Below are 19,070 nucleotides of genomic sequence, written 5' to 3' on the forward strand. Positions count from 1 at the left end.
TTCCAGTTGTCATAAAATTGCTAAATACCTCATATTCAGCGGATCGTTACAGTGTATAAAAAAAATTAACATCCCCCTCATCAGTGCTATTATCCATATAAAATGTCAATTTACAAAAACGTAAATATTCATAACCTAATCCAGCTGTATTTTCTACTTTTGCACCACAGGTTGAAGGATATTTTAAAGATCAAAAAACTAAAACCTGAAAGGCTCAAAATAAGCTAGATTCACCTTACCTCTTTAAAAGGAAAAAGATCTAATCACACAATATTATTTAGTAAAGGAAGTTCAAACACATGACCAGCATCTGCTGTTAAGTCACTTCCCTATTTCTCTGGAATCTTCAAAAATATATGCAAATGATTTTAGATCAAATTTATAAAAATACTTTGCACACAAAGTAGATTCCTGTCCTAGCACTCTGTCTCTTTGCTGTCAACACGGTTCTGACGCTGCAGTTTGAAGGAGGACGCCTTCTCGCTTCTCGTGACAGGATGGTGAGTGAGGTCTTCAAACGACTTCGCAGCTGTGCTATTTGGAAAAGGGTCCTTCTCAAATGCATCCTCATCGATGTGTGAGTCAGTGCTGGGGTCTTCCTGGATGGTGTCCATCCTCTGGTGGTCCAGTTTCGGAGCCACTGGCAATGGGGGCATCACGGGGGTGGGCTGCAGGGGCTGGAGACGCCCAGGGGTCTGGGGCGCAGGAAATGGTTTAATAATGCGAACTGATGCTGAATCCATGCTACTTAGCATTTCGACATTCTGAAAAGACATGAGTTTTGTGGTTAACAGAGGTGAATCAAAGTTTACAGTTCACCACCTTTACCCACGAAACTGCTTTTACGCTGTCCACACCGTGACCCCTCCTGCTAACTACAGGACTAGGTAAGCAACTCCTCAGCCTGAGAAGTGACTCAAAACAGCTTTCAAATGTCATTCTGTCAGTTTACAATTCTGAGGACCCAAGAGAACTCAGAATAAACTATCCTATCATGTTAAGACCCTAAGAGAGAAAAAGGGAGTGTCCATCTGAAAGTTGGGAGATTTAACTAAAAACTCAAGTTTTCAACGCTGCTGTTGTCAAAGTTTCCAGCAGCTCCACGTTTGGCTGTAATGTGACCTACCACTAGCAAAAGGCGGCTCAGCTGAGGGGCTGAGGGCTCCTGCCTGGCAGCTGACGGAGGCCTACATGAGACCAGAGGTCGCTCACTTTGCCTAAGAGAGTCTTAACGTGCAACAGAAAAACTTTTTTTCAGGTAGTATACTTACACTGGGGTGAAAAAGAGACAGAGATTCATACTGCTTATCCAATTTCTTATCCTAGAAAGAGAAGAAAAGGAAAAATGTCATTGCTATAAATGTAGTTCATGAATGGATGTAGCCTGCAACTTGCACTGACAATGATAAGTAGGTTCAAAAGAGAGATGAAAATATCAAGGCTGAAGTGTTTACACTCAAAAGAAATAAATTTTTTTGCATTCATTTCATAAATAGGTTCGGGTTAAGTACTATTTTTCAGACATTTCTTTCCAGGAACACAAGGACAATTCCTGTTGTGGGACAGATTGGCTCCAGTTCCCAGGCCACCCATGAAAGGGGTGACCAGCAGATGGCCTCCCCCAGCACGGGCCTCACCACCCTGCCTGCTGTGCCCTGCCTCTCAGTCATTCTCACAGCCTCTGTGCCCCTAACTTTGGTGGGGAGAGTTCTGTTTGAGGGACAGCCTCAAGTTCCTAAGTCCTCTCCGGAAGCTAAACACATCCAGCCATCACTGCCCTGATCCATGCCAGTGGCTGAAGCGTGACAGTGACAACGGGCGAGGCAAGAGGCCATCCTCAAGAATCCCAGCCTCAGCTTCTCCTCTGGCTGCTGTGAATTAGGTCTGTGGCCAGCAAGTCACCACACTCATCCTCATGTCTCGTTTTAAAATCAAGGCTCTGCCTCACATTCCACAAGCACAACTTTCATTGTACACAAAGTGGGATCAACTCCCAGGGGCGGGCAGCCATGGGCAGGAATTCCATCAGGATATACACAAAGCTTCCACAGGCCACCTTCAAGCAGCCTGTTCTGGCCGGGGCAGGTGCGTCCCTTGTATTCACCGCTCTGAGGAAGGGACATAAAGAGGACCTTCTTTCTGGCCACGTGGCTTGCAGGGCAGCCACACCAGTAAGTAGCTCAGTGAGAGAAAGTAAGCAGTCCAGAGGAAAAGGAAAGGAATTAAAGGCATTCCAAAAAGGCACAAAAGAAAAATTAAAGGCATTCCTGTCATTAGTTACCTGGGTATGAATTATTTCAGAACTCATATGAGGGATATCATAAGAACATTTTAGAATACCATCCTGGAAGTCTAGGTCTGATTTCTTTCTCTCTTAAGCAGATAAATAATTTTATCTTTTTTTTTTTTTTTTCATAAGGAGAGTTAATAGATTTTTAAGACTTGTGAAAAACCTAAACTCCCTGGAGTTCTTCAAGCTCAGTTCAACTTGTGTTACAGAATTAAGAGAGAATAAAATAAGTTGCTCACAGTTATTGGGTGGCTTGGGCACCCTATACAATAATGTGAATATTCTAACATTTTTGGAAGGATGATGCTTAACATTTGTTCTAGTATAATAAATTTAGTCTGAAAATGCTCTTATTTAGAAGCTTTATTTATCAGAGTCTAAGACTAAGGTTTGGTTAAACAGTCCTGTGTCTGTTGTTAAGTGCCATCGAGTTGTGTGTGACTCATCGCAATCCTATGTACAATGGCTCTGAACCCTGCTCTATCCTGAGCCAACCTTATTGTCTCTGAACACCTACCCCCATTACCCCAGTCACTGAATCAATCTATCTCATCCTGTCTTGTATTTATAAATATAAAAGTCCTCAAAAATTCTATTAGAATGAACACCTACTAAAATATAGTTCAAGACTAAACATCTACAAAAATATAGTTCAAAATTAGCTAAGTTTTTAAAAGATGTTTTCCTAAAGATGACAACAAAACACATTATTTGAAACACTGAAGTTAGGTTTTGCTGAGTATAAAGGATCTTTTTGAAAGACTGAGGTTAAAGTTGCTCAAAACGTTAAAAAAATGCTAATCAATCATTTAAAACTACGACTTACCACACAATGAACCAGAATGCTGAAAGGAATCCAAAATATCAAGGAGAAAACCAGGACTGAACCTACGATGTTGTCCGCTAAAAACTTCCCTGTGAACAAAGGCAATCATTGAATGTCTTGATAAAAAACAAAGCACACTGCTGTCATGTTGGCTCAAACTCAGTGTGATCTTCCGTCAGTGTTCCAACACTGTAAATCTTTACAGAACACAAGACCCTGACATCTTTCTCCCTCAGAGTGGCATACAGATGCAAACCAGTTAGTAGCCCAACACATTACACATTACGCCACTAGGCACCTTTTTGGTCTAGCCGTTTACAAGTCTAAAAGGCTCTTAGAATAGTATCATTGTGTTAAATGGCAGTCACTTGCCTGGGTGGTACCACTGACAGTATGAAAACTGTCCCATGACTCCCGTATTAGGCCCAAATAAAAGGCATGTACACTTGTTGATTAGACTAGATTACAAAGTAATTTACTAAAACTAGACGACACATTGACTACATATTTCATAAAATAAATGAGTCAGTAAACTAACATGGAATATACTACTTACTACTGGTAAAGACTGCAGAAGGCGGCAGCTGGATATTATTTTTGTGACCAAACTGAAGAGGACATCAACATTCTTGCTTCTGCAAAAATCTGAGCACTGACTTTAAAATATATGCCTTGAACACGATTCAGGCTTGGAATCTTTCAGAATGAACCATGTGTATTCTATCATGTGTTCCTTTTTTTAGTAACAAAGCAAGCCAATATTTTGATTAAAGTATTTCACTTGTCTGAAAATGTGTGCATCCATGCTACACAGAGAAACTTACACTGAGTCCATTTTCTTCTGGCTGACAAACTTGTTTACTAACAAAAGAAGTAAATATTTCTACCTTCTATTTCAAGACTAGCCCTATCATTCTGTATCCACATTCTTCAAGTATTCTTCCAAAAATTATTTCTGTTCTAAGTACAGAACACTCAGGAAATCACCTACCAAAAGTATTGATGCTAAGCTTGTCGATGAATTCCCAGAATCTCTCAATCACATCCTGCACCCGTTTCTCGCATTTGCCCTATGAAAAGAAAAGAAATGGCATGATCCCAAAGAAAGCCTATCTAGAAGCAACACGGATTTGTAAACACAAAAATCAAACATTTAAGAGCCAATCTTTGACACTGGGTAATAATTTAAGTGTGATAAACACCTAAGGAGGTTAGATGCACTGTCACTGACATTTCCTAATTAGTTGGTTTTTACTTTTTCCTAGTCATTCAGCTAGGAATCACAGTTTAAACAGCTTTATAATCCTAATCAATTCTATAATTAGAAAACAGATAACTAGGACTCATTGTCCAAAACCCTTTTTTTAAAAAAGTACCATCTATGATCCTTTGCAATCTCTGGGCTCAGTCTCCTGCTGTAGGGAGACTATATCCAGTTACCTCAAAACACTTAGCCTCTTCCTTAACTACTCATGCATGCTTTAAAAAAAAATACTCCTTTAAACAAAAATAAAGGAAAAAACATAGAGTATATGTGTCTTTATTTCCTCCCATTTATAAAGTCAAATATTTATAATATAAAAAAATCAGTCTTTCTATTACAGAAAAGGTCATACCATATCAAATAAATACTCACATTCATGTCACAAAATCCCACCGTACAAGGCTTTCCTTTCCTCAGAAATAAGTTCTTTTGCTCAGCATCAACATAGGGCACACACCGGCCAGAGGGGTCCCGGCAACACACCTTGCATGAGTTGTCAGTTTCTAAAAAAGAGCATGTGTCACCAGCTGGAGAATCTTAGAGACCCAGCCTCCTCCTCCTCCTTTGTCCTCTGATCATGGTCCCAAAGAAGGAATATATCACATTTTGTTTATAATTCAAAAGCTAACACTTGATAGGTCATTCCAAGGATAATTCCCAACCACTCCGCAGCTTTGACAGCTACTGAAGCCACAAAGTAAACAATAACAGATAGTCTCCTTTAATTTATACCACACAAACTTCTCTTAAAAGCCAAACTATTCTATTTCAAATGATACATAATGTTTCCCTTTATCCTACTAGTTTGACACCATTAGGCAGTGATAGGAGTATCCCATGAAACCATGGCCCTGAATGTCCAAGACAATAGCATACCAGGCCTCAAAAAAAGGAAGGATGCCCCCGGGGTGGGGATGGGGGAAATGCCATCTTCTCTCCTGCAGGGACTCAGCATGGAAGTATGCTCACCATTACATGCACAGGATTCTAGCTTCAGCTCCCGCTCACAGAAGGGGATACATTTTCCATCTTTACATTTTCCAAGATCTAAGCAAACTGTGTCGTCTTCTGCATTTCCAGGAGGGGGGCACTCACTGCTGTTACCTGGAAGCACATATATCAGAGTCACATGTCTATCTGTTCTTGAAGTTTCTCATAAGTCACAGTGATCCGCAGTGCAAGAGGGAGAATGACCTATTCCCAACCAGCCAATAAGCACTGAATCAGTGCCTGGCCCCATGCCAAACACTGGCTCCCCAAGGCCCTGCTCTCATGGGTCTATATTCACACACAGGGTAAGGGACTATGAAGCGCTGTCCCCATGTCTGTAGTTCAAAGTTTATTTACGCGCCTTCACAACCTCAATGCATTTTCCTTTTCTGTATGTATATATAAGAACCATGATGGTGCAATGGTTAAGCACTCAACTGCAAACTAAAGTTGTGAGGCTCAAACCACCAGCAGCTCTGAAGGACAAAGACCCAGCAGTCTGCCCATGTAAAGATCGCAGCTGAGGAAGCCCGAGGGAGCAGTTATACTGTCTTACAGGGTCACTGAGACACGAGATTCAACTGCACACCACACTATGATAGAACTCCTATGCTGGAAACAGGAGTGGCGTCCACTTTCTAAACAACATGCCGCTAGAGACTCTATGAACTTTGATAAATGATGACAGTTATAGAAAGGCTTCAGGCCTTTTGTTCATAGGGTCGCTATAAGTTGTGCTCGACTCGACAGCAATCAACAGCAACAACAATGTATGTTAAGGAGCCCAAACAACAAGACTGTGATACAACATAGACCATGAACAATACGGAGTCCTGGTGGCACTAGGCTAACCAGAGGGATGACATCTCAAATCCCCATGCTGATCTGTGAGAGAAAGATGGGAATCTCTGCTATAAAGATTTACAGCCACAGGAATTCAATGGATGGTCCCTATAAATGAGAACTGACTCTACAGAAGGAGGTAATATATATGTACTGTTATCTCCAAGAAAATAAATGCCTGTGTAACATTACTTCAGAAGCTCAGTATCCTAAATACTGTGTTCATTCTTATGCCTTTAGTTATACTCTTACCACATACTTTAAGCATGGCTAAGCAGGGGTCAGGAACGTAAAGGGTACAAAGTTTCAATGTTTGCTGTTAACAGAAAGGTCAGCAGTTCAGACCCACTAAGAGCTCCACAGCAGTAAAGGCCTAGTGATCTGCTCCCATAAAGATGACCCCGTGGGTTCTGCTCTGTCATGAGAGGGCCACCATGAGGTGAGGCTGACGCCAGAGCACCTGACAACAGCATACCCAGGGTCAGCACATGACTTCTGCAGACAATAAATCCTGGACAGATGGTCTCTATCACAATTGCTCAGCTCCATGGCTGTAGCATAAAGGCAGTCATGTTGTTTGCTGTTAGGTGCCATCGAGTCACTTGTGATTCATCTTGAGCCAATTTCATTGTCTCTAACACAGCTACCCCCATCACCCTTCCGCCCAATCTCAGAAATGACAAGTCCTTCTCTATTCTACTTTCCTAGATTATTTCATTCATTTCCATCTATATGTTGACTGACTAACATTAGAGCACCAACCCAAACTTCATCTTCAAGTTCCAAGACTGCATTTGACATCTCTAATTAGACATCATATACAAAGCTGAAACTAAAAATTTAACTTTAATATCACTCCTTTGCTCTCATTTCGGCAAACTACACAATTTCAGTTGTGAACTAGCTTTCTCCCTCATGACTATGTCTAAGCCATGAGCAAGTCTTGTCTTTCTACTTTTAAAATGATCTTGAATCCACCCAGTGTCACACACATTCAATGCTACTGCATAAGTCCAAGCTCTGGTCTCCTAGTGTTAAAAAGCTGCACTGCAATCAATTCCAAGGACCCGTGGTTCAAATCCACCAGCTGCTCTGCAGACGAAGAATGGGCAATCTCCTCCCATGCAATTTACTGCCACAGAAACCCACTGGAGGGTCAGACATGGGGCAGTTCCATGGCATACAACAATAACAACTACTTTAGTCCAAGGGGCCAATATCTCTTATCATCATCTTTCTACTGCAATTGTTGTTGTGTACATTCGAGTCAAAAGTGACCCATAGTTGATCCTCCAGCAGATTTTCAGAGGAAGAAAATAGCATGGGAGGAGATCACCCGTCTTTCTCCTGTGGAGAAGATGGTGGATTTGAACCGAGTGCCTTTGGGTTAGCGGAGCAGCTCCTTACCACTAAGCCACCAGAACTCCCATCTACTGCAATAGTTTTCTCAGTAATCTCTATGTTTTCACTCAAAGAGACCATCAATTTGTTTTATACGTAGTAGACACATTAGTCTTGGATTTCCCAAAGTTCCTTAATAGCTTTCAATGCACCTAGAGTAAATGAAAACTATAAAGGTTCTGAAAAAAAGCATGCCCTGACCTCAACTGCTTTATACACATGTGAAAGTTGGGTGAGGAATAAAGAAGACTGGGGTGTAGATGATCTATTGTTAAAAAATTACTTTCCTAGGTCACTGCCCTTGACTTTGCCACATAGTTGGATGGGAATATGCAAATAGGATGTATTAGTCTATCTATCTACAAGGGGATTGGCTACTTTTGCCATTCCACCAGGTTTAAACTGAGTCATCTGAGCCACAGAAACTTGAGGATTTTGCTCTAAGCAAATGCCTTTGGGACCAGAGATTGCTGTGGCAGTCAGACAAGGGTCCACAGGAGTGCAGCAGCAGCAGCCGTAGAGAACCAGAGACCCACGTGAGACTGAGCTGGCCTGGGGCTGCTACTCCACAGAGCCAAGAGCAGGGAGCCTTTGCCCAAGCTTGCTGGAAGACAGAGGGATGTCTTAATTGTGAGTGTGGTTAAACTCTATAATCTTGAGTATGGTTCTGTTAGGTCTGTGTAGCTATTACAATGGATTCTGAACACAGCAGAACAGTAGAATTGGCATTGGAATTAAGAGAAAGAGGTGTGGAGAATGTGGGACACGCCTGATCTCAACAGAACTGGTTTTGTATTTTGGATGCTGTACACAGGGGCAGTTCCCCCTTGCAGAATTCGTTACTGTGGCTGTGCGCCGATGAATTGAAACTGACCCACAGCTGACCCTCTGGTAGGTTTTTAGAGTCAATAAACCACACAGGAGAAGACTGCCCATCCTTCTCCGGAGGATCAACCCGTGGATTCAAACAACATGCCTTTGGGATTGAAGCACAGCTTCTAACACGAGAACATCAGAGTAGAGGTCAAATATGGCCATCCTCACACCAACCTCATTCTTTTTACTGAACAACTGGTGTCTTTGAATTGTGCTAGCAGAGAGGACTGAATATACCACAGACTGGCAGAAGAACAAATCAATTTCTTTTATAGAAAGTACAATCACAATGTTGTTCCATGGAGGCAAGAATGGTGAAACTTCAGCTCACACACTTTACTTGTGTTGACAGTCCTTAGGAAAAAAGATAACATGCTTGAAAAAGAGTGTCAGGAAACAAGGGAAAGGCCTTCAAGTAGATGGGCTGACACAGTGACAGCAACAATGAGAAACCAGAGGATAGGGCAAGAGTTCACTTTGTTTTGTCATAGTATCACTACAGGATCTTACTACATGTTTCTGAATCTGTTTTATTGAAATAAAAAACACTCAACATAGTTAGGAAGTGTTTTTAAAACACTTCAGATAGTCAGACTTCTCATATATAGAAAACAAAAGTAGTGCTTCTCTGGTGATTAGAACCCACCAGTGGCACAATGTATTCAAACTCTAAATCAATCAGTTTAAATTTTTTTTTAAAAAAAGCATATCAGACTAACAAAACTAGGAATAATAAAATTTTAGTCAAAACACCTCACAGGGGTCAAAATATGAAAAAAGATAAAGAATACGTTCATTTATGACTTTGAAATATATAAAGCAACAACTGACAAAAGAAATATAGTAGGTGTAATCAGAATAAGATTTAAAGGTTAGGTCCAGATGGATCAAAGTCCTAAATGTAAAATGAAGCTAGTAGAAGTGGTAGGAAACACTCTGTACCCTTCCACAATTAAACAATCACATATACATGTGTATAAGACTGTTAGGAACACACACAAAGTGAGAAATTTTGATTATGACAAAAATTTCTGTTCCAAGTACAACAGACAGCAAGAAAATACAGGCAATGTTTAAGTAAATGGACAGCTTTCATTTGTTTGGTTCCACATCTATACTCTTGGCACCATCAGCCAGGAACCTAAAAGGCGTATTGCATTGGGAAAAATCTACCGTTAAGAGACATCTCCATTCGAATCCACCAGATGCTCTGCCGGGGAAGGAGGGACAATCTCCTCCTGTACCAGTCAGATCTGATTTGACGGTACACTCACACAAAAATAATAAAATAAATTTAAAAAAAGAAAGGAAAAAAAAAGAGACATCTCCAAATTATTGAAGAGCAATGATGTCAGTCTGGAAACTAAGGTGCACCTGATACAGGCCATATCTTTGCAATCACTTGCTATGCATCAGAGAGCTGGACAATGACTAGAATGAAAGGAGGAGAATTGATGCATTTGAGCTGTGGTGCTGTGGAAGAATACTGAACATACCACGGACTGCTAGGAGAACAAACAGATTCGTCTTGGAGAGGTTAAAATCAGGCTGCTTCTTGGAAGCAAGGATTCTGAAGTTTGGTCTGCCATACTTTGGACATGTTGCAAGGAGGGACCAGTCCTTGGAGAGGAACCTTATGTGTGGGAGGGTGAAGGGACAGCATAGGACAGGAAGACCCTCGATGAGATGAACTGATTCAGTGTCTGGGGTAATCAGGGTAGGTGTGTCGGAGACAGTGAGATTGGCACAGGATAGGGCAGAGTTTAGGGCTGTTGTACATAGGGTCGCTATGAGTCACAGGCAGCTTGATAGCACATAACAAGAAAAACAACATATTACATGGGCTCCAAGATCAATAATAAAAAAAACCTGAAACCTGATTTTTAAAGATGGAAACATATGAACTGGTGAGTCACAGAGGAAGAAATGTGACTGTTATTTTTGTTACATGCTGTTGCACTGACAACAGCTCACAGAGATCTTAGAACAACAGCTCTGAACCTTGTCCTATATCCTAAGCCAACCTCACCAACTCCTGAATAACTAGTAAGTATGAAAATAGATATTCAAAGAGTATGTAAATAAAAAAGAGAAATCATTTATATTCAACACAATGGGGGAAATGTAAGAATGGATATATACTTAACAAGTACTGACAGAGCAACAGACCCAGGAACTCTGGTGCAGCTATGATGGGACTGACAAAAAACAGGGATGCTAGTCTAGAGACCAAAGTAGAACCCTGCTTGATGACCAACAATTTCACTTGTTTATGTACCCAGAGAAACTCTTAAACAAAGATGTGGATGCTTATTGTAGTCCTATATGTAGCATGGAAGAGATTAAGGCAATCCAAATAACTATCATTTGAGAGAGGAATAAATTAAACAGTAAATCCAGTAACTGAATACTATGCAAATATAAAAAATTACTAATTATACAAAATAACTAGATACTGATAAAGAGATAGATAATTCCTTAAAACATGGCACTGTTTTTAAAAATGTAGATATACAGTAGAATATCATCGTAGTACATTAAAAACACATCAATATACAAAACACTTTTTCAGGCATCTCTGCACATCTGGAGCAAATATTATATCTCTCAAATAGACCAACGACAGTGGCGCAAACCAAGGCACGTGGCCCACTCCACTCTGCTCATAAGGCCAATAAAGGCTGCTTTCATGTGGACAAACATAAATTTCTTTTCTTTTCTTTTTTTTTCTATAATTATATTTTATTAATTTTCATAAACATTTACAGAGATTTTGGGTTTCCATTCATTCACTGCTGCACCATTCTCTCTACCCTCCTCCCAGTTTGTTCTTGTCCAAATGCCACAGTGCTTGTCAAAGCCAGTTCTGATTAATCTTCTCTGTCAGTGTGTCCTTTGCCATTCCCTATCACTCCTCCCTGAGAGAGACTTCACCCTGAGTCATAAGGAAAAGGGGATGGCGTATTCTCTTAGCTACTTCCTGCTGAAAAGGGACGCTGTGGGTTTCAGGGTGAAGATCTTCTCTCACTACTCTAAAGGGCCCCTTTGGCAGTAGGAAACACATAGACTATTATGGAGATTGATTTTGGAATTTAGATGCAATCGTATTGATTGTGCTTGGCCATACATGTTCATATCCTTGAAGATGTATCATGGGGGTGTTGCAACCTAGAAGACACAGATTTGACTAAAAACTTATAAGTACATGAGTCAAAAATTATGGAAAAGTAAAAGAAAAGATTCTTTCATTGTTCCACAACCCCCCCTCCCCCAGGTCCCCTCCACCATGCAGCCCTCGCTCTAGACTCCTGTGATGACAGAAAATAAATTTCTTTTTCAAACACACACAGTGGCACTCACACCAAACCATTCAAATAGAACTAGTGAGAGTCCATACCTGTGCAGTAAGACACGCCTTTGCAAGTAGCATTAATAGCTTCTTGGCACTTCTTCTGGGCAGTCTCAAAATGGCAGTTTTTACAACACGGACTATTCCTATCACTGAAGAAGGCAGACAGATCAGTTCAAATGACAACCCACATCAAATAAGCAGGCCATGCTACAGTGACCTGAAGACCACTGGGGAGGGGATCTGGATCTCCTGGATGACTCAGGGGCAAGCTAAAGACCACTCAGGAGAAGTGTGCACATTCAACAGAGAGGTCAGAAATGGATATCACTGAACTATCCTGGTATCCTTGGTTTTTTATACTTTAATACATTAAAAAAAGAAGCTAAACCTGCAAGTAATCAATGGTTCGGACAACGAGTCAGCAAAACCCTACTAAAAACACTAATTAAAATATTACTATGCAAAAAAACAAAACAAACAAAAAACAAAAAAAAATTACTATGCTTTACAATCATTTGGTCTATTAGTGAACTAAAAATGGCAAATACAAGGACCTTCTCATTTTTAATCTATTTCCTTCATGTTTAGTTTATGCCTATAAGTAGCATTCTGGAATACTATTCTACTGTATGGACATAAATTAACCCATTTATATAATCCCAAGTTTGTAATTTTAAATGTTTGTAATATTTTATTGTTATGAAAGAACAGGCAATGAATATCCTTAAATTATCTTTCTTATACATCTGCTTCATTAAAAAGTATTCTTTAACCTATGTGAAAACTTAATAAAATGATATGTAAGGATAAGGATTAGAGTATATCATGTCAAACTGCTGCTCAGAACGCATGTCTTTTGCTACAAAGGAAAAGGGGTACACACACCCATGTACCACCCCTCCACACCACACATACACACACATCTTGGTTTGAAAGGCCCTGTGATCTCAATCTGCTGCTTGTGGATACCTTGATTCATTAACCCTCACTCACTGCTGGAGTATTTCTCACCTGCACTGCACACCTGGTTTCAGCGTACAGTCATTTCTGCAGCAGGTGTCGTTGTTCAGGTACATGATGCCAGGATCACATTCTTCTCCCTCATCCACCCTGGAGTTGCCACACACTTTGTTGCTGCGTTCTTGAAAACACTCCTGGGACTTACTTTCAATAGTCTTATAGATTGATTGTTTACTGCAGTTTGAAAACATCTTAAGGGGAAAACAGGAACATCAGATCAAAATTAACATAATAAATATCCATTCCCATGTGCTTGCACATCTTTTACAAAGACAAACTCCTAATATTAAAAACTACAATCAGAGTTACCCATACGGCCACTTCTCAACACCATCTATATGAAATGGACTGCCTATCTTCTTCTATGCAATGTTAAAAGGTTATAAATTTAAAAATCCAAGATTCTCCACATGAAGGTAAGCTATATAAACACCGAGACCAAACACTAATTCCATCAAGAAACAAGCACAGTGGCATGAGCTGGGGTTTGTGAAGTCTGCTTGCTGTGACTGTGAGGGTGAGGCACAGGTCCTCGTCTCCCAGACAACACAACTCACAAAGACAGAACAGCTTTCATCACTGGTTAACTCCTGACTCTGTAGTTATAAATGATCCATGTTTAAAGTTTGAAAATATCTGTTATGTGGTCCAAAAATTAAACTGCAAATTACTATCTGTATAGTCTCATGAGTCTCCATTTAATCAGCATCTCAAAGGGAGCCTCTGCTCTGGCTGTTAGCCCAATTTAACAGTACAGAACCACTCAAATGGCTCTCTTAACTTTGGGGAGCTTACTAGGAGCTCTAAAACTCAAGTCCTTTTTTAAAGCACCTGAAATCTATTTAAAAAAAGGGAGGCGGGAAGAGTTTGGAGAAAATGTAATGATACTTCTTTCTTTTTGTATATCCATACACATACTCCTGACTTAGGGAGTTCTGGTGACTTAGTGATAAGAAGTCATAGTGTCAACCCAAAGGCACATGGTTCACATCACATCACTAGCCTGCTGCTCTGAGGAAGAAAATAAGGGCAATCTCCTCCAGTGAGATTTCCTGCTGGTGAAAATTGACCAACGTCAGCTATGAGTCCATTCTGACATAACAACTTCTCACTTTATGGTAACAGTAGTTAAGTTCTTAAGACATCATACAAAAATAGCAGTATATAGAAAGGAAGATGACTATGTCATATTTTCAGTAGGATCCAGGATGAAGAAAGATATTGTACTGGGAAAGGTAGAGAATTAGCAAAAAAGAGGAAGACCCTCAACAAGATGGGCTGACACTGTGACTGCCTCAACGGGCCTGAGCGTGACAATGGTGAGGATGTTCCAGGACAGGGCAAAGTTCGGAGCTGCTATTCATAGCGTCACTATGAGTTGTGGTTGACTTGACAGCACCTAACAACAACATATCATTATACAAATGTCAAATTATATCATTGCTTAACTGCAAACATAACTGTCAAATTTTATCACTCCACAGCTGTAAACCACTGAGGATCATCAGCCAGCCAAGGTGACACACAACCTTAGCCACTACAGCCAGTCCAACTGCCTGACTGATGTATGTCATTAATGCACAAGGTAAGGATTTTTAGGCTTGTCAATATAAAATGCTGGATAATACAACAGTCAGTAAGCATTACTGGACACAGGGGTCCTTTTCCACAGTCCCAAGATGGGATTATTATATTCATACATTTAATCACAGATCTGGGAGATAATAAGATAATTCTCCAAGAGAGCCTCCCCATCTTTAGACAGTTATGTATTTTTATACCTGGGTCAACTACTAATTTACTTAACGTATTATTATCTCCAGTTCAAAGTTAAAGGGCTCTTTCATCTAAAAGTTTACATACAGTTCCCAATAAACAGAAGAAAGACAATGATTAAAAAAACAACAGATATTTTTTGACAAGAAAAATAACTAGCTCAGGATTCAGCATAAGATACTCCCTTACAAAGGAGGATACTGTCTCCAGGACATTAGATGAGACCCTACTGCCGGAATTTAGAAGATCTAACCAGGAGTCAGTCCCACTCAGTGCAAGTATTTTACATAACTAAAGGCACAGGGAAGCCAAGAGGACAAGTAAATGTGAATCAGGGAAATTAACCACTGCAAGCTGATTCTAAAAACAATAGATGTTAGAAAGGAAGCCAAAGTATCAGTTTTAACTATTTAACCATACTATGCACTGGCATCCCAAAGGCACATGGTTCAAACCCACTAGCTGCTCTATGAGAGCAAGACAGGCAATCTCCTCCAATTAAATGGCCTTGGAAAACCCACTGTAGGGCCGGCTATGAGTCAGTTCTGATTGATTATAAAGCAACGTCCAATAGAAAGCTAAGGAGAGACATATACAGAATGAAACAGGAATAAAAGATAGGGAGAGGAAATAAAAATTAATACACAGATAAACTGGGTGCAGGGAAAGGCTATATACAGTAAAGGTTTGATTAAACATTGTAATAAATTAATCAATTATACTTAATGCTATAAATAAAATGTCTAAGAATGAAAAACCAGTATGATTTATAACCTTTCACTCAAAAATAAAATTTAAACACTTCATAAATCTCACAGGAAGGTTTTGTATTAGTGCAAAATTTCATTTCTAGATTACTGGTGGTGATGATAATAAAGAATTTGAAGTTGGTTCCCACCCCCCCCGACCCCCCACTGTGATAGTGTATTAGGGACAGCAAAAGGCTCTAATTCAGGTGGGCAGCAATCAGTCAGGACAGATTCCTGCTCCTCAGCCTTCAGCTTCCTGGCTTTAGGCCGGTGTTAAAAAACTCTCATTGTCTCCCTTCCCCCAACTTTGCTCAGTTCTCTAACAAACTTGAGAAAAAGCTCCTCACTCTAGTTCTATGAGGTAGCAGTCCCAAGGTCAGCTCTGTCTCCTGCCCGGTCTCTGGTTCTCTTCTATGGCTGCTGCAGCCATGGATGCTGTACCTGGAGGTCTTGTTAAGTCATTTTTATATAAAAAATTGTTTATAAGTAATGGTTAAAATCTTCCGCAGCAGGAAAGCAAACTAAAGTGAAATAAATTTTTAAAATTCCCTTTCAGTGAGCTCTGATGGAGTAGACAAGAACATATAGCCTGCTAATCAAAAATTCAGTTCCTCATTTTCGGTAGTCACCTTCCAAGTATCCAATAGCTATTAAGAACTAGCAGGTACTGTATTAAATGAGAATGTCCAACACTGCAGAAAGTCCACTACACAAACTGTACCACACATGACTTAAAAATACAGAAACTGCCTTAAAAACAAATTCAACAGTATTTGAAAAGTTGCAAGAGTATGCAGAAATGTATGGGGAGAAAATTCTTAGGGATAAGTCAAAAAGAGGAAAACTGAGACAAATACAGAAAAAAACTACACAAATTTATAGCCCAAAAAATGGTATGAAATAATAAAGATCACAAAAAGAAGTGATGATAGACATTTTTAAAGTATGACCAGGCCCCCCAAAAAATACAAAAGCAGTACTTTATTTAAATCAAGCTTAGTCAGGCTTTAAGTAGATGAAGGCCTGACTGAAAAACAGGAGCTAGTTTTAATTTAAATCTTTTATCTTTTATGTTATTTCTCTTTTTTTACAGATTATATTCTTCTAACTCATCTTACCACCACCAGTGAATAAGGATGACAGAGTTAATGATGCCTTTGAGTTGTGGTTGTTGGAGAAGAGTAATTATGAACATCCCATTGATGGCCAAAAGAACAAACAAGTAGGTCTTGGGAGGGTGCAGCTGGAGTGCTCTTTGGAGGCAATGATGAGGCGCTTCACATACTCTGGGCATGTTGCTATGAGGGGCTTTGGAGAAGGACATGATGTTGGGAAGGGCAGAGGGTCGGTGAAGGAGAGGAAGACCCTCAACCAGGTGGACTGATACAATGACTCCTGCAATGGGCTCTAATGTGTCAGGAAGTGTGAAGATGGTGCAAGATAGGACAGGGTTCAGATCTACTGTTCATAGGGTCATTATAGGTTGTATTCAACCTGACAGTACCTAACAACAACAACATCACCACCAAGACTTTTTTAACCTAGCAACAAAAGTAATGTGTCATCTTTGTCTTACACAGCTTAACTTCAAATGAAAGGAAAGGACTAAAACATCGATGAGCATATTCTTAAGAGTTAGTCAAGCCAGCACTTCAAGGCTCTGAATTTTTTTCAATATCCCAAATCGACTAGCACTCTATCAAAAACTCAACAGTATCTCATTCATTACCTTACTCACTGAACAGTCACTGTGCATTGAGTACATTTATTAGATACCAGAGATAAGAGCTGTGAACAAGAAAAGACCTTTTTTGTGAGGCTTATATTCTGGTAAAAAAAAATTGTATGCTATTACAAACATTTGAGAAAACATGCAAATTATAAAGTACTACACAGTGAAGCAGTATATAAGTCATTGTACCAAAAACAATTGACTGACACAGAAGAATTTCAAGAAACAACATATGATCAAGAGGTAATGGTGATAAAGGAGGAAGTTCAGGCTGCTCTGAAGGACCTGGCAAAAACTAAAGCCCCAGGAATTGATGGAATACCAATAGACGTATTTCAGCAAACAGATGCTGCCCTGCATGTGCTTACCAAGTAGTGCCAAGAAACCTGGACGACAACTACTTGGCCAACTGACTGGAAGAGATCCATATTTATTCCCATTTTTTAAAAAAAAAAGGTGACCCGACATAGTGTGGAAATTATCGTACAGTATCACTAATATCACACACTAGCAAAATCCTGCTGAAGATTATCCAGAAAAGACTTGAACAGTACATTGACAGAGAACTACTAGAAATACAGGCCGGGTTTAGAAGAGGTTGTGGCACTAGGGACATTACTGACAATGTCAGGTGGATCTTGGAAGAAAGCAGAGAGTATAAGAAAAATGTATATCTGTGTTTCATTGACTATGCAAAGGCATTTGACTGTGTGGATGACAATAAAGTACAGCTAACCTTGAGGAAAATGGGAATCTCAGAACCCTTGATTGTGCTTACATGAAATCTATACTTGGACCAAGAAGCAATCCTCAGAACAGAGCAAAGAAACACTGCATGGTTCAAAATCAAGAAAGGGGTGTGTCAGGGATGCATCCTGTCCCTGTACCTTTTGAATCTGTACGCAGAACAGACCATTCGGGAAGCAGGGCTTTATGAGAAGGAGTATGGCATAAAAATTGGAGAAAAACTCATTAACAGCCCACGATAAGCAGATGACACAACCCTGCTTACTGAAATTGAGGAGGACCTGAAGCACTTGCTGCAAAAGGTCAAGGACTGTAGTTTTCATTATGGACTGAAGCTCAACATCAATAAGACAAAGATTTTCACCAATTGGCAGTACCATTATGGATGGAGAAGAGACTGAGGTTGTTAGCAATTGCAGCTTGCTCAGATCCACAATAAACACTCTTTAATACCAGCAGTCAGGAAATCAGAAGGAGAATTGCACTGGGAAAATCTGCTGTCATGGACCTCTCCAGAGTGCTGAAAAAGCAACGATGTCAGTCTAGATACAAAGATGTGCCTAATCCAGGCCGTGGTTTTCTCAATTACTTGTTTTGCTTCAGAAAGCTGGACAATGGCTAAGGATGACAGAAGAAGAACAGATGCCTTCAAGTTGTGGTGCTGGAGAAGAGCCTTGAACATACCATGAACTGCAAAGAAAACAAATAGGTCTGTCTGGGAGAGGGTGAAACCAAGTCTGTCCTTAGAAGCTAGGATTTTGAAACTCCACCTCACTTACTTTGGGCACATGGCCAGGAGAGATCGGTCCTTGGAGAAGGACATCATGCTCGGAAGAACGGATGGACGGCACCGGAGAGGGAGACCCCGGATAAGATGGACTGATATAGTAAGATGGGGGTTGGTGTGTCAGAATAACTGAGACTGGCTCAGGACAGGGAAGGGTTTAGAGCTTATGTACATAGGGTCACTATGCATCGCAGGAGACTCAGTAACATTCTATGACAGGATTGGAAGCAGGAGTGGCACCCACTTCCTAAAACAACTTGCCTCTGTAAACCCTATGAACTTTGATAAATGTTGATAGTTGTAAAGAGGCTTCAGGCCTTTTGTTTATAGGGTTGCTGTGAGTCGTGCTTGACTCAAAGGCAATCAACAACAACAAAAACAATCAACCACTGGTATCCTAGTGGTTAAGACGATGCA

The 19,070-nt window shown here is 40.2% G+C and overlaps 1 protein-coding gene across 2 annotated transcripts in view; it reads right to left on the reverse strand.

The window, feature by feature from the left end:
• Window positions 1-19,070, reverse strand: part of ADAM17 (ADAM metallopeptidase domain 17) — a 74,263-nt gene continuing 55,193 nt past the window's right edge. Inside the window, exons 12-19 of one of the 2 annotated variants that reach the window (XM_006898203.1) lie at window positions 12,854-13,053; window positions 11,888-11,991; window positions 5,350-5,484; window positions 4,753-4,883; window positions 4,108-4,186; window positions 3,117-3,205; window positions 1,272-1,322; window positions 1-764 (exon numbers count right to left, since the gene is read on the reverse strand). In XM_006898203.1, coding sequence (XP_006898265.1) covers window positions 417-764; window positions 1,272-1,322; window positions 3,117-3,205; window positions 4,108-4,186; window positions 4,753-4,883; window positions 5,350-5,484; window positions 11,888-11,991; window positions 12,854-13,053 — 1,137 coding nt within the window. In that variant the 3' untranslated portion in view covers window positions 1-416. The remainder of the gene's footprint in view (window positions 765-1,271; window positions 1,323-3,116; window positions 3,206-4,107; window positions 4,187-4,752; window positions 4,884-5,349; window positions 5,485-11,887; window positions 11,992-12,853; window positions 13,054-19,070) is intronic. The other variant, XM_006898204.1, reaches the window with a different exon arrangement.

This window comes from Elephantulus edwardii, unplaced genomic scaffold, assembly GCF_000299155.1.
Source record: "Elephantulus edwardii isolate Elephantulus edwardi_28Jun2011 unplaced genomic scaffold, EleEdw1.0 scaffold00223, whole genome shotgun sequence".
Taxonomy (NCBI): Eukaryota; Metazoa; Chordata; class Mammalia; order Macroscelidea; family Macroscelididae; genus Elephantulus; species Elephantulus edwardii.